We start from the raw sequence: 14,170 nt of genomic DNA, 5'->3' as shown, positions 1-14,170 counted from the left end.
TGAAAACAGCTATAGGCACAGTGTCTGTGCTTCCTGGAGCCTAAAACTGTGTTATCACAAAGGGTATCTCAGCTGATTGATGAAGTAGGGTGACACTATAGATCACAGAGCAGCAGGAGTCAATACTGCTGATAGATAGTTTTGCCCTTATAACCATCCCCGACCTGTGAGGTAGAAAACACTTGATTACTTCCCTGTGGCTATTTCAAGGTTCCTGAAAGCAGGATTTTGTTTATTGGGTTTGGGTGGGTTGTTTTTTTCATTTCTAAGGGAATTTTCAGGAAGAGTTCAAAATCATAATTGCTGCAGAGCCCTAGAAAGAAGGCTTTTGCGGGCTCTCAGGAAGGCAGAGCTCATTAACAAAGCCCATGGTTGTAGCATTGCTGACTGCACAAAGTCTGGCAGCGCAGCCACAAAGTACAGTGCGCTTGGTTCTGCAGGGACATTGTCACAAAGTCCTGGAGAGCGCCAGCCTGCTGTCGTGTGTCCTTCCCAAGAATGGGCTGTATGGGATGCTGGAAATGGCATGTTCTGAAACAGGAACCACAGAGTAATGCAGAGTGGGAACTTCCTTATCAGCAAATTTTGATTAAAGGAAGTAGACCTAGAAGACTGATGTTGAATGGAAAGCATTACCAAAACTGGAAAGAGCTGACACCTGACAATATAGCCTCTCCTGTGACCTGTGTTCTTACCTGGACATAGGCCCAATTGCTCGTAAAGCACTGTGTACTTCTTATTCACATATGGTCTCCATTGCTCGTGTCTGTGCTGCTTTTCTTCCATTCTCTGCCTTGCTTTTTTAACACTAGATTTGTGGTTTGTCTCAAGTAATGCCAATAACCAAGTGCTGTTTGAATGTCAGCTTCAAGAGAGAAATTGTACCATTTCTCCCATGTGATTTCCACATAGTGGGGGGCATCTAAACCATGTAGGCTCCCTAGGCCTTTTCTTGCCTGTTTCCTTCTCTGTAAGCAGCAGTTAGAAAGCTGCTGTAGGAAGAGAACGAAAGGATCCAACTTGTCTCTCTCTCTCATTTTCTTTTTTAACCACCAAACAGGATGAATCTCTTCAACGCCTGCAGAAGGAGTCTGAAATCTTACAAAGAACATATGCACACTACTTTGACCTAACAATTATCAACAATGAAATTGATGAAACTATCAGGCACCTGGAGGAAGCCATCGAGCTTGTGTGTACAGCCTCACAGTGGGTCCCAGTCTCCTGGGTCTACTAGAGCAGTCCCGAGAGAATTGAGGAGATAAAAAGCAAAACAAATCTGTTATTACTGGGAACCACCTCATACATGGAAAACCTCTTCGTTACTGACCTTGTGTCAACAGGTCTTGGCCCCTAGAGACTACCTAGATGTAGTGTGACCTAAAATATAATTATTGTCATGTCCGAATAGATAGGAGGAGGGGGAAAAAGAAAACCGAAACACTAATTTAAAGAGACAGTATCTTCCCTTTTTTTTGTTTGGTTCTTGGGGTTTTTTTAATCATTTCTCCTAAACATTAATAAAAAAAAATATGTATCTTTCAATGTATGTATTATTCAGTCCTTTGGAATGTTCTATTTTTGGGAAATCATAGCTTTTTATTTCGAGGGCCCCTACAAACTGCACAAAATAGATGCTGCTTTCTATAATCTATTTTAATAGTAATAATAATAATATGATTCTGTTACCTTAACTCGGGGGTGGATCACTACATTTCTTTTTAGAGTCTGATTTTTATGGATTGGAATATTTTTGCTTTCCTTTATTTATTTGAAGTAATTAGTCTAGTGGTTACGAAACAAACTCATCAATTTGAAAGGCCTTTCTTCGCTTTCCTTCGTTCGTTCGTTCGTTCGTTCGTTTGTTTCCCCCCTAGGCTAGCATTTTTAAGTACTTTAGCGCAACATCCAGCTAACGTGATACTGTCTCTTTGAAGAACTCTGTAACAAACTCTTTTAGGAATTTGAAAATTGGGTCTTGACTCTTAATGCATGTGGACAGTCGCAAGCGTTCATGCTGTTGGTGTATCTGTGTTGATAAAACCTGTAATCTACAGCAAAGTACATTCCGTTCATGGGAACACCTACCCAAGGGAATAAAAGCGAAAACATTATTCTGACTTAAGTTGTAAACCTATGCACATCCCTTGCATTTTGGGCAACTTTATAAAAAAGAAAAGGGGGTGGGGAGGTGGGGGGGAAAGGGCAAAAAAAGGGGGGGGAGGAAAAAAAAAAACCACAAAACCAACAAGAAAGCAGAACTGATTTTTATTAATAATAATCATGTAGTGAAATGTGTTTGTAATTTTTGTCTCGATTTAATTTGTTGTAAGGTGGGAGGGGGCAACTAACTGGTTTCACCATTTCGGATCCGTGTTGTCTGAGAGTATTAACGTTTTAATTGAGTTTAAGCCAAGAGATGCCAATTTTTAATATGTATGTAATTGTTTTAAAAAAAAAAAAAAAAGAAGAAGAAGAAAAAAAAAAACAAACAAACAAAAAAAAAACCAATGCACACATTTTGAAAGGAAAAAAATAACTGTGTGACGAAGAAACCAGTTCAGGCACCGCGACACGCCGGCTGCTCCGAAAGACTCGTCTCCAACAGCCCTGTAAATTCCTTTCCAAGCGGTAATTGACTCTACAGTCTGACCAATTTTTTTTATTTTAAATATACTTCCTTTTATGTGTTCAACAATTAAATGCTTTTGGGTCCTTCATTTCGTCCCAGGGAGTCTTCAGACCAAATCAGTGACTCGTGCAGCGAGACAAGGAAAGCGTTATTTTAGGGAAGGCTGTCATAGGGGCGCCACCGCTAGTCTGTTTCAGGGACTCTGCTCCAGCTGTGCAAGCACAAATTCAAATGATGCAGAATTAGAGCAGAGCCAAGTGAGGAGGAAATACAACCATGTGCTGGCCTGGTGTCTTGTTTCCCTTCTTCATGCTCTAACTGCCCCAGATGGTTTGCATTTTTGTCTGGAAATGGTTAACAGAAGCAAACACCTCTGCCTCTTTTTTGGTGTTGGAAATACCCTTTCCCTTATAATGATCTCTCTTCAAAGCTTAGTTGGCTGTGCTGTCATATAGTATGGAGCTTAGTGTTTATGTTAAAATGCTAAGGGTGTTCTCAGAGTGGAACTATCAGCTGTAACTGATGGAAGGGCTGCTCCAGTTGTTTGGGACCAATGTACATATAATCAGAACAGGTTCTCACAGTCAAGCCTTTCTCGTCGGGGTGATTACTGTGAAGTGCATAAATTGCTCCTTTTCTCCTGCCTACATCAGTCAGGTGGTCAAATCTCTGTCCTTGTCAAATCCTCAGGCAAAATCTAGGTCCAGCTAGGCCATCCCAGCCAGCCAGGCCAAGCCAGGTGCTTACTTTGTGCAGTGTTCACAGCACAACTTGCAGCCTACAACGCAGAATGGAGCTTGATCCATCACTTTACCCCACCTGCTGAACCCACTTACACCACTGCTGGAATCACATTTCTGTGACTGTGTCCCAAAACAAGTACTGTAACCTGATTCTTTGAGTTTGTGGTGTGTGGACTGATGGAAATTAACTCATGAGAAACTTATCTGTGAGTGAGGCCTTGCGTGAGCAAGCCAGCAAGTCAGAGGGAATCTCTAACGGTATCTGCTGAGCTGTTCTTCACTGAGCACCTTTAAAAGGGGATAGGTGCAAACTGTGAACCATTTAGTGAGTCAGAGGTAATTTTTCAAGTAGTTGTGCTGTGATTTTAGTCCTGGATGAAGCTGGTGTTCCTGTAGAGCAGCTGTCCCTATGGTATTGTCACACACTAGCTGAACCCATCCAAGTGGCAGGTTCATTCGCTCTCAAAACTACCTCTTTTCCCAGTAAAGCACAAAGATGGGGGAAGACCTGCTGAAAACCAAGCAGTGGAGTATTTCTGATGTTAGGAATACAAACTTCTCTGGTAAGCAATGGTATCTGACTTCAGTGACACGTTCTTCATCTCAAATGTTTATGACATGTAACAGGTAAAGTAATTTTGATAATTTGGGTAATTGTTTTGACTTACACACTTTTGACTCTGTTAATGTGAATTTCTTGGAATTTCTGTGTATCCAGCCTGTAAGGAATGAAAACTTGCAAGGCCCATGAGGGTGCTTCTGCCTTATGTAGATGACATTAAGTAGTGATTTAATGTAAGTAGATACACTTTTCTTTTCCTAAGCAGAGCTACCATTCAGTTAATTTTACACAGGAGAAAGACTAACTCGAAGAGCTTTGTTTCTTTAACTCTCACTGTATAGCCTTTTATCCAGAAACAAGAACTGTAAAGCACACCAGTTAGCATACTGTCCTGTCTTCTCTTTGCCACAGACTGTTTTCCTTCTAGCAACCTTCAGTAGCAAAATGTTCACTTGCAACCACCCTCCCCCCACCCCCCAGGCTTTTAAGTACAGCTGAACCACACAGTCCAGTGAGCTCCATGAACCGGTTTCAGCACAGTCCCAGGAGGTGCAGCACAAGCCCAGAACTCCTCCTCACTTTTCCTGATCCACACCTGCCCTCCCCCCTGCCCTGCCCAAATCCTTCTGATGTGTCTGTTATTTGTGTGGTATGCAGAGGGCAAAAGGCTGCCATAAATTCAGCTGGAAGCTTCACTTGCATAGGGAAGACTCATGCAGGTGCAGAGCTAATGTTGCAATTCATTTTTCTCAATCTCCAACTGAAGAAGGGTCCTCCTAGTACTGTAAATATCGCTGCATAATTTAGGGCACCTCTTGGACTTCTCTAAATTGATGCTGAATGTGACCTCAGAAGCAGCCCTGGGATTGGGAAGAAACGAGTATTTCCGTCTGCCCCTTTTATACTTTATTTTTGTACAGGGGCTGATAGATTTGTAAAGAAAACTTGATCTTATCAGTATGCTGCTCTCAGTCTGACTGATGCCTGTGATTTCAAGGTGTTAAGTTGGTCCAATAAATGTTCATTAACCTCTGCTTCCATTTACTTAATAAAAGTACACTAGGTTATTCAACGTCTCAGAGTGGTAAGATTATTGCATGGAAATGGTAACCTAGTTTAGAGAATCCCAGCCACTGTCACGCAACCCACAGCATGCAACTGTTTAAAACCAGAGGGACATTTTTAATCTCATCCCCAAGCCCAAATTCTTCTATGTGTTTTAGCATTGGTTTTCTTTTTTATTTGGTTTGGATCACACAGTCAAGTGCCAGTAGCCTTTATGCTAAAATATCACTACCTGCTTCAGAGACTTCAGTAGCAAGGTTACTCAGCTGATTTTGAAAGGACAGTATAAAGGGTGAGCAGCTGTAGCCTAAGCAGCATTTAACTGAAGCTGGATCCAAGAGCCACTTAGAAAAGTTAATGCCCAGGCTCATTTCCATATTTTTCCCCTTGTTAATGTTTCCTCTAAGGAAATTACTTCACAGTGCTGTTATTTAAGATCCTTGGCAGTCCTGCCAAAGTATGTGTCATGTTCTGCAAATCTAGATTGAAACGTTAGAAGCTAACAGTTCTGGTCCTATTCTCTCCCACTGCAGTTAGTTCTCAACTTCTTTAATGAAGGCACCTGGAACTCAGTTTCAGGCTTAAAGTACTTGGCAAGAGAGGATTGTGGAAACTACAGGAAAAGCACATTTCTCAAATAACTTACAAGAGTCATGTGGTTTTGTAACCTAAATTGGCAGAGTATGAACTCAAGCAGACACCACACAAAGCCTCCTTTCTGTATGTGAAGCATCTTAATTTTCTTAATAAGCCTGTCTCTCAGACAAGTTTCTTCTCTACTTTTTAATGAGCTAAGACTTACCTGTAACTCCTACCAAGATGAGTGCTGGACATTGTGTCAAATAATCACCTATAAATTAAAATAGCTGCACAACAGAAAATACATTACAAACAAGGAGGGCAGAAGGAACTGCTCCTGAGTGATTGTGCTTGGTGTGTGTGCCATAATGATGAGTGCAGAAGCTTAAGCTAGAGGAGAGTGTATTTCTTCTAATGCTGCACAGAAAAACCCAAAGCCAGTTCCAACATTTGCTGGGGGGGGAAGGGGGTGGTGGTTTATTTATTATAGGTTAGTGCACCTATGATAACTTTTACTTTCTTCCCCTTAAGTGATATTTAGCAGTCTTCTCTTCAATCCTGTGAAAGCTGGACCTGAAGTAAGCTTTTTGACTTCTTATGCTTTAGCCTCAGAGTTAAAAGCTTTTAAATCCTCCTTCCCAAATCATTTTGTTACATAATTAATTCTTACCTCAGCAATATATTTCCCATAGCTGTAATCTCAGTTAAGCTTTTAGCCAGTTAGATTGTTGATCACTTTTCATCAGCAAATGATTCGGGTTGGAAGGGACCTTAAAGATCATCTAGTGCCAATCCCCGTGCTATGGGCAGGGACACCTTCCACTGGATCAGCTTGCTCAAAGCCCCATCCAACCTGACCTTGCCTGCTGCCAGGGAAGGGATATCCACAACTCTGGGCAACCTGTTCCAGTGTCTCAGCACTCCCAGTGAAGAATTTCTTCCCAATATCTAATCTAAAGCTGTCTTCTTTCTGTTTGAAACTGTTATGCCTCATCTTTATCAGTACACTCTGTGATAGAGAATCACTCCATGTCTTTCCTGTAGGCCCCCTTTAAGCACTACAAGGCCAATGTAGGGTCTTCCTGGAGCCTTTGCTTCCCCAGGCTACACAGCCTTGACTCTCAGCCTGTACTCACAGGGCAGGTGCTCCAGCCTCCTGATCATCTTTGTGGCCTGCTCTGGACTAACTCAAGCAGGTCCATGTCCTTATGCTGGTGACCCCAAAGCTAGATACAGTATTCGAGGTGCAGCAACACAGGAGTGGAGTTAGAGGGAGAATCGCCTCCCTTGTCCTGCTGGCCACTCTTCTTTTGATGCAGCCCAGGATGTGTTTGGCCATCTGGGTTGTGAACACCTGTTAATGGCTCATAGTCAGTTTTTCATCCACTGGTATCCCCAAGTCCTCTGCAAGGCAGCTTTTAATCCATGTATTGCTCATCCTGTATTTGTACTTGGGATTTCTTCAGCTTGTGTGCAGGACCTTGCACTTGGCCTCAAACTTTGTGAGTTTTGCACCAGCCAAGCTCTCAAGCCTGTCAAGGTCCCTCTGGGGAGCATCCCTTCCCTCCAGCATGTTGACTGCACCACATAGCTTGGTGGTGTCAGCAAACATGCCAAGGGTGCACTCAATACCACTTCATGTCACCAACAAAGATATTAAAGGGGGTATCTGTATATGCATTCTGCTGCATCTCTTCATAGCAACTTAGCCTGTGGGCAGAGCTCCCACAGAGAAACTGCCCACAAACCTGCTAAAGCAGTGAGGAGCTTCAAGAGGTTGGGCCCCACTCTATGGCAACAGTCAGCAACAAAAGCCCAAAACTTCAAATGCAACAGAAAACATTTTACTAAAAGCATCTTTCTGTACACCAGAGAGCAGAAGCAAGGTGACTGTAAATTCAATCCACAGATCAGGGCAGCCTAAACTCTGACTTTAGTTACCAAGGTTTTTCCACTTGGAATTTGAAAATCCCCTTAAGTAATCCGTGTGCTCTCTTCAAGAGATCTTGACTTGGATTTGTAGAACACCTGTGCATAAGACTGAATAAGCAAGGCAAAAGGTAAGTTGCCTGCAGAGAAAATAGACAAAGGCTTCAAAACAGAGCAGCAGATTTGGAAACATGAGAGGTGTGCTTGACTCCAGGAGTTATCTGCTGTGTGAGGCAGGATAAGTCACTTCACCTCTCCCTATATGTCCTCTCCTGCTGTCTTTTCAGGCTGCAAGCCATATGGATAAGGATCCGACATGAGCTTTAGAGTGTCAAGCTTAGATAAGGCCATGAGGAGATACCAGAATGTATGGGCATGAACAGCTCTGGTGCTAAACACTGACAGGCTGAACAGTCCCCAGCCCTGGAGCAGTATTTGCTCCATGGAAAGTAGCTTGGGTTTCAACAGAGATTTTACTCCATCACAGTAACATTCCATGCTCAAATCTGGATCTCAATAGGTGCTAAAGATGCAGGTGTGGCATCCACTGTCTTCCCAAAAGACAGGCAGGTGTCCACTGTGAGATGCAAGTACTTCAGTAGGAGGTATTAAACACAAAGTAGCCCTTTTAATACTAAGCTGCCCAGACAACAGCATCCTGTGTGAGATCTTCCATAGACCAAAGAGATGAGAAATTCCCAGGGCTGAAAGAAGGGAGGAGGGTTTTCTTGGCTTAGGATAAACACACAGCAGGAAGGCTTCTTTGTGCCCAGGGAGCTACATGCAGGACCTCAGGGTGTGAAATGTAGGTAAACTTACAGCCGTTGCTTGTAGCAATTTGTAGTTTGTTTCCATTTTGAGGATTTGGAGTGCTGTTTTTTAAACTGTCTTCTCCAGTGTGACACCAACTGCAATGCTTCCTCTCCTGCAGGCCCTGCATCTGTCCCTTGGCTGGTTTGCTGTTGTCTTCTGGACCGTTTCTGACAAACACTTTGTCCTGTTTTATCGATTTAATGAAAACAATTTCACTCTCCAGAAGGTTGGTTCCATGTATGATATGCTTGATGGCTACATGGTGACTTCCATTGATTGGTGTTTCCAGAAATGCCAAAATGCTGACATTTTATCTGTAAATCTTGAGACTGTTTGAAGTATTGTTTTTTTAAAAGCTTGGGTGTCTCATACTGGGCTGCAGCTTAAAAGCATGTGAAATCACATCAAAATGATGGGTTTGTTGCACTGAGACTTTACACATTTAAAACAACTCAACATCAGTTTGGAAACATTCTATCTAGTGCAGGGTATTTGCTGTGTTGGTGGTTACTAACCTCTTCCAATGCCTTTTATATTTTAAAGGCCAACCTAGGGAGTCTACATTCCCCTTTCTAAGCATCACATTGCAACTTCAACTTTCTCCATCTGTAGCATCACCACTAATCATAACATAGCATAGCACAGCACAGTACAACACAACATAACATAACATCATAACATAACATAACATAACATAACATAACATAACATAACATAACATATAACATAACATAACAGAATCACAGTATCACTAAGGTTGGAAGAGACCTCAAAGATCATCAAGTCCAACCTGTCACCACAGACCTCATGACTAGACCATGACACCAAGTGCCACGTCCAATCCCCTCTTGAACACCTCCAGGGATGGGGACTCCACCACCACCCCCCGGGGAAGCACATTCCAATGACGAGTGACTCTCTCAGTGAAAAACTCACCTCCAGCCTAAACTTCCCCTGGCACAGCTTGAGACTGTGTCCCCTTGTTCTGGTGCTGGTTGCCTGGGAGAAGAGACCAACCCCTTCCTGGCTACAACCACCCTTCGGGTAGTTGTAGAGAGCAATGAGGTCCCCCCTGAGCCTCCTCTTCTCCAGGCTAAACAATCTCAGCTCCCTCAGCCTCTCCTCATAGGGCTTGTGCTCAAGGCCTCTCACCAGCCTTGTTGCACCATAACATCACAACATAACATAACATAACATAACATAACATAACATAACATAACATAACATAACATAACATAACATAACATAACATAACATAACATAACATAACATAACAATGGTCTGGCTTGGAAGGGACCTCCAAAGCTCATCTAGTTCAACCACCTCTGCAGCAAGCAGGGACATCTTCAACTAGATCAGGCTGCCCAGAGCCCTGTCAAGCCTCACCTTGAAGATCTTCAGGGATACGGCCCCTGGGCAATCTGTGTTCCACTACTCTCATGGTAAAGAACTTGCTCCTAACATCCAATCTACTCTTCTCTAGCTTGAAGCCATTGTCCCCTGTCCTATCACTGCAGGCCTTTGTAAACAGTCTCTCTCCATCCTTCTTGTAGGCCCTCTTCAGGTACTGGGAGGTCATTATTAGATCTCCCTGGAGCCTTCTCTTCTCCAGGCTGAACAACTCCAGCTCCCTCAGCCTGTCCTCATAGCAGAGGTGCTCCAACCCCCTGATCATTTTGGTGGCACTCCTATGGACCTGCTCCATCAGGTCCATGTCCTTCTCATACTGAGGGCTCCAGACCTGTACACAGTACTCCAGGTGAGGTCTCACCAGAGCAAAGTGGCAGAATCACCTCTCTGGATCTGCTGGACACACTTGTTTTTGATGTAGCCCAGGATCTGATTGGCCTTTTGGGCTGCAAGCTCGCGCTGTCTGCTCACATCCAGCTTCACAACACACCACACAACACAATGTAACATGTTTTAATGATAATTTTTATCACAAAAAAAAAATCTCCTCTTAAATTTAAAAATGTATAGTTTAGTTTTAAAGTAAAATTTCATTTGAATTGTGCTTTTATGATATAACATCACAGGGGGCTGGTCGCTTGTTTTCCTGCAATTTGTCAAAACCAGTGAGTGGGTGACAAGTGAGGGAAAAGAGTAACTCTTTCAGAAAGAGAAGCTGAGGTGTCTGAGTGACTTGAGATGGAATGAAATGGTCAAAATACCCAAGCTGCCCTAAATCAAATAAAAGATTAGGAGGAAGATGGAGTGCCTGGAAATCCACAAAGGTAGATTTCATTTTATAAACCACCACATCTGCAGATCATTATCTTGTGAAGTGTTTGTGTGAGGCAAGATTCATTCCTGTACCAGCAGCCGGCATAAGTGCTGTGCATTGCAGACAAAGTTCCAGCAGGAGTGGGGACAGCCTGGGTTGAGGTTAGTCATCCATACAAAGAGGGAGTTTGGGAGCCAGTGGGAAGCTCTAGAAACAAAATTTCAGCCAGAGCTGCTGGTTGCTGCCCATCTTCTGCTGAACTACTTCTGGGATGGGATGTTCCACTTGTTTAGAGGGCAGCATGTTGCACCCTGGGAAGCTGTCCCTACTCTCCTGATACCTTCTTTTCCTCTCCAAGGGCACTCTTACAAAGGTCTGATTTCTTTGCATGGAGCTACAAACTGTGTTTATTTCTGAGTGAAAACTATATTCCTGATACTGTTTCAGCTGTAGCACCGATGGGGAAGAAAACTTACGTGTACCAGCGTAGTAAGAGCAGACATTTCATATGTCATTGCCTGACTAAAACCAAGGGCTGGACTGTTGTCTACTTTCTCGGGAATGATTGAACAGTATAGCCAATTAAATGAGATTTGGATACCTCAGTAGGACTAGACTGACAAATATTACAGTCCTGATGGACAGGGAGTTGACATGGGCCCTTGGGAGTGGGATTACTTTCTGTGCTTTGATATCGTTGGGCCAAATGTGTCTGGAGCTGGACCTCGAGTGTCACAGCATCCACATCTGAGGGCTTGGTTGTCTGCAGTCACTGTGGTGGAGGACCCACCACAATGCCTGAGCCAAGTACAGGGAAATCTAGCTCCAGTGCTAAAAGCAACAGGAGAAAAGCCCCAGGAATCAGTGACCCTCCACATCCCACGGGCATCTTGTGGTGGAGGTCGTTGTGCCCTGTGGCACAGAGCAGAGGCGTCTCACTTGTCTCTCGAGTTTGTGATCATTTGTGCCCTATGCTGCACATGATCTGTGCAGCATTGTTTAAATGGCTCCCTCACAGATGCTTTCCAAGGAGTCAAAACTAGCTTCACATCTCCCACAAAAATAACCACTTTCTGAGTCTGTCCAGCTAAACAAGGCCTACCACCTTCTAGGTTTCTCTTCCTAAACCAAGCCATTCTTTACGTCCCTGGCTAATGAGAAATCTTAGTTACATGATTCACCTTATTTACTTCTGTTACCAAACAGTATTTCTGCTATGTCTTTTCTGATGGGGCAAGGCAAAAGCTGGACACAGTCCAGATCAGGATGTACTACTAAAAGGCATAATAGTCTATTGCATTATCATTTGCTATTTGTCTTGGCCCAGTCTCTGTTATTTACAGCACTTTGTTTGGTTTGTGTCAGTTGATCTACCAGCCCTTCACAGCAATTCTCCAGAGTTTCTTTCCCCAAGAGCCTAGCCATGCCTGTGAGCAGTTCAAGTTGTGTTTTCCCATATCTATTACCTCACATATGTCGACATCAATTTGATCTATCTCTTTGTTCCAATTTACTTGGCTTTCAAGTAATGTGGAATGCATCAAAACCTACTTTAAGCTTTACTGGCCTAAAAAAAGTCTGCATCTGCAAAATTCATAGCTACTTTTTACCCATTAAAATAATCAATCACCTGTTTCGACGCAGATATTTACAACAAGCTTTATCTGACTGCAAGTTTATCATTTATTTCTCTACTGTGTCTTCTGACTCTTTGCCAATCTCATACATCAAGAAAGTGCCTGTCCATATAGTGTCTGATACATATCTCATTGTCACAGCACATTGAGACATAATCATTCAACATGGTGAGGAATTGCTGCTGCCAACTCCATCCCAATTTATATGCACCCTGCCAGTTGTCCTTTATTACTGATTTATCACATTTGCCTGTTTGCCTACTCCTGCACTCAGCTTTGTTTTCACTACCAAAAGCCCAGCAGTAAAACCCCACTGAGCTATGTGTAGTTTTACACATGTGGGCATGATGCAGTTTGCTGCAACTCCAGCAGATCCTCACCCCACCAGGCACTCAGCTTCTCCTTGCTTGGAGCAAGGAAACCTTACTTGTCCACTTTTCTACCCTTGCAAAGCCTGAGCCTCCCTAGACCTTGCTTTCCTACACCCCAGAATCCCTGTGCTCTGGAGTCAGCCCTCAGTCTAAGCAAAATAGAAACAAAAAATAGAACTGTTGTCCAAAAATTAATGGCCACAGTCTGTGTCCAGCCAGCTACAGGCATGTCCCACAGATTTCCCAGTATCATCTCAGCTCACCCACCTGGAGCTGGAGCAAACACCTGCCAGATCCAGACCTCATTCACTGCCTGTTCTCTGCTGTTCTGCTTGTGACCCAGCTCCTGCCTGGGACAGACACAAGGGCTGTCCATATTCAGGAGGGTTGTGAGGAGCAGAGGTTATGTGAAGGCAAGACAGCTCTCCAGGCAAATTGAAGGAGACAGCCTGCAGACAGTGCAAAGAAGAGGACAGGCCACCATGCTCTGCTTAAGCCTGGCTCCTGCCAGCTCTGCAGTTTGCTTCCTCCACAACTGCTCACCCCTCTCCAGGGGTTAACACCCCACAGGTACAGCCACCAACACAATGCTCAGTGACAAGATTCTTAGGGTTGTGAGGTTTCTGTCCACATGGCTGCTGAAATCCATGCTTGTACTGTGGAATTATACTCTCCATGGATCTATACTATCCATCTCCATTGCCACTGACAGCAACAGCCTCTTCTCCATGTTCTCATTCCCCAAGAGTCAGCTCAGGAAACCAGTTTTGTCCAAAACTGACCCAGGGACAGCAGTTCCTAATCCAGCTGTCACACAGCTGTGCAAATGCTATCCCAAGAGAGAAAGGGAGAGAGAGAGAGAACATGATCACTACCTGAGACTTCTACCTCGTCTGGGCTCTAGGTCAGAGCCATGGTGGATTGAAGATCCCGTACAATCAGCTCTGAGTTGTATTATCCCATACAACAAGCTCTGTGTCCTTCTGCAGAACTGCATTCCTCCTCTCTTATTAGACCAAAGCACATCCTGACCTTGCTCCAGCTAAGCCAGGTAACTCTCAGTGGTCACTTTCATAGTACAGGGATGATCTGATCAGTTATTAGATATTTACTTGTTCATTTCCATTAAACCATATAAGTAACCAACTCAGAGGCTGCTAACGTGTTGCTTCAGAAGATGTGGGTCAAGGTAGGTAAGGTGCAACAATGTCATCTTCAAAAAAGGCTGCTTGCACTAAGTACAACTGATGACAACAGCTAGTGACAAAAGTCCTGGAGTAAGAGCATCTTGCAGGGTGTCTTAAGCTATAGCGTAGGGCCTGATTTTGCTGAAGCATTTCTTGAATACTCTTGTTAATTTGTTTGTGTCCTGAAAAAAGGAAGAGAGAACCTCTCTCCCTGTGCCTCCACACCAGATCCATGCTGGCATGAGTAAATCATAGAGTGCAAACCAACACGATCTTTCCAGTTTAGCTTGTCCCCCTTTCAGGTATTGCAGCTGCATTTAATTCTTGTTTAACACACTTATACCAAACCTGACTCATAAACTTCTTGGGGAAATAGTTGGGCTCCTAAACACCAGGAGAGAGGAAGTGGGGGGGTGACTTTTTTTAAC

At 43.6% G+C, this 14,170-nt stretch overlaps 1 protein-coding gene across 15 annotated transcripts in view; it reads left to right on the top strand.

Moving 5' to 3' along the window:
* The window catches only part of CASK (calcium/calmodulin dependent serine protein kinase), a 211,115-nt gene extending 208,936 nt beyond the window's left edge, over nucleotides 1-2,179 (top strand). For all 15 annotated transcript variants that reach the window (XM_068155113.1, XM_068155104.1, XM_068155114.1 and 12 more), the window contains one exon: nucleotides 1,061-2,179. In XM_068155113.1, coding sequence (XP_068011214.1) covers nucleotides 1,061-1,237 — 177 coding nt within the window. In that variant the 3' untranslated portion in view covers nucleotides 1,238-2,179. The remainder of the gene's footprint in view (nucleotides 1-1,060) is intronic.
* The last annotated feature ends 11,991 nt before the right edge of the window (nucleotides 2,180-14,170 follow it).

This window comes from Melanerpes formicivorus, unplaced genomic scaffold (assembly GCF_026170545.1).
Source record: "Melanerpes formicivorus ecotype bairdi unplaced genomic scaffold, bMelFor1.0.p_v2 SCAF_30, whole genome shotgun sequence".
Lineage (NCBI taxonomy): Eukaryota > Metazoa > Chordata > Aves > Piciformes > Picidae > Melanerpes > Melanerpes formicivorus.
Note: the sequence above shows the minus strand (reverse complement) of the source record. Positions and strands in the feature narration are given on the sequence as shown.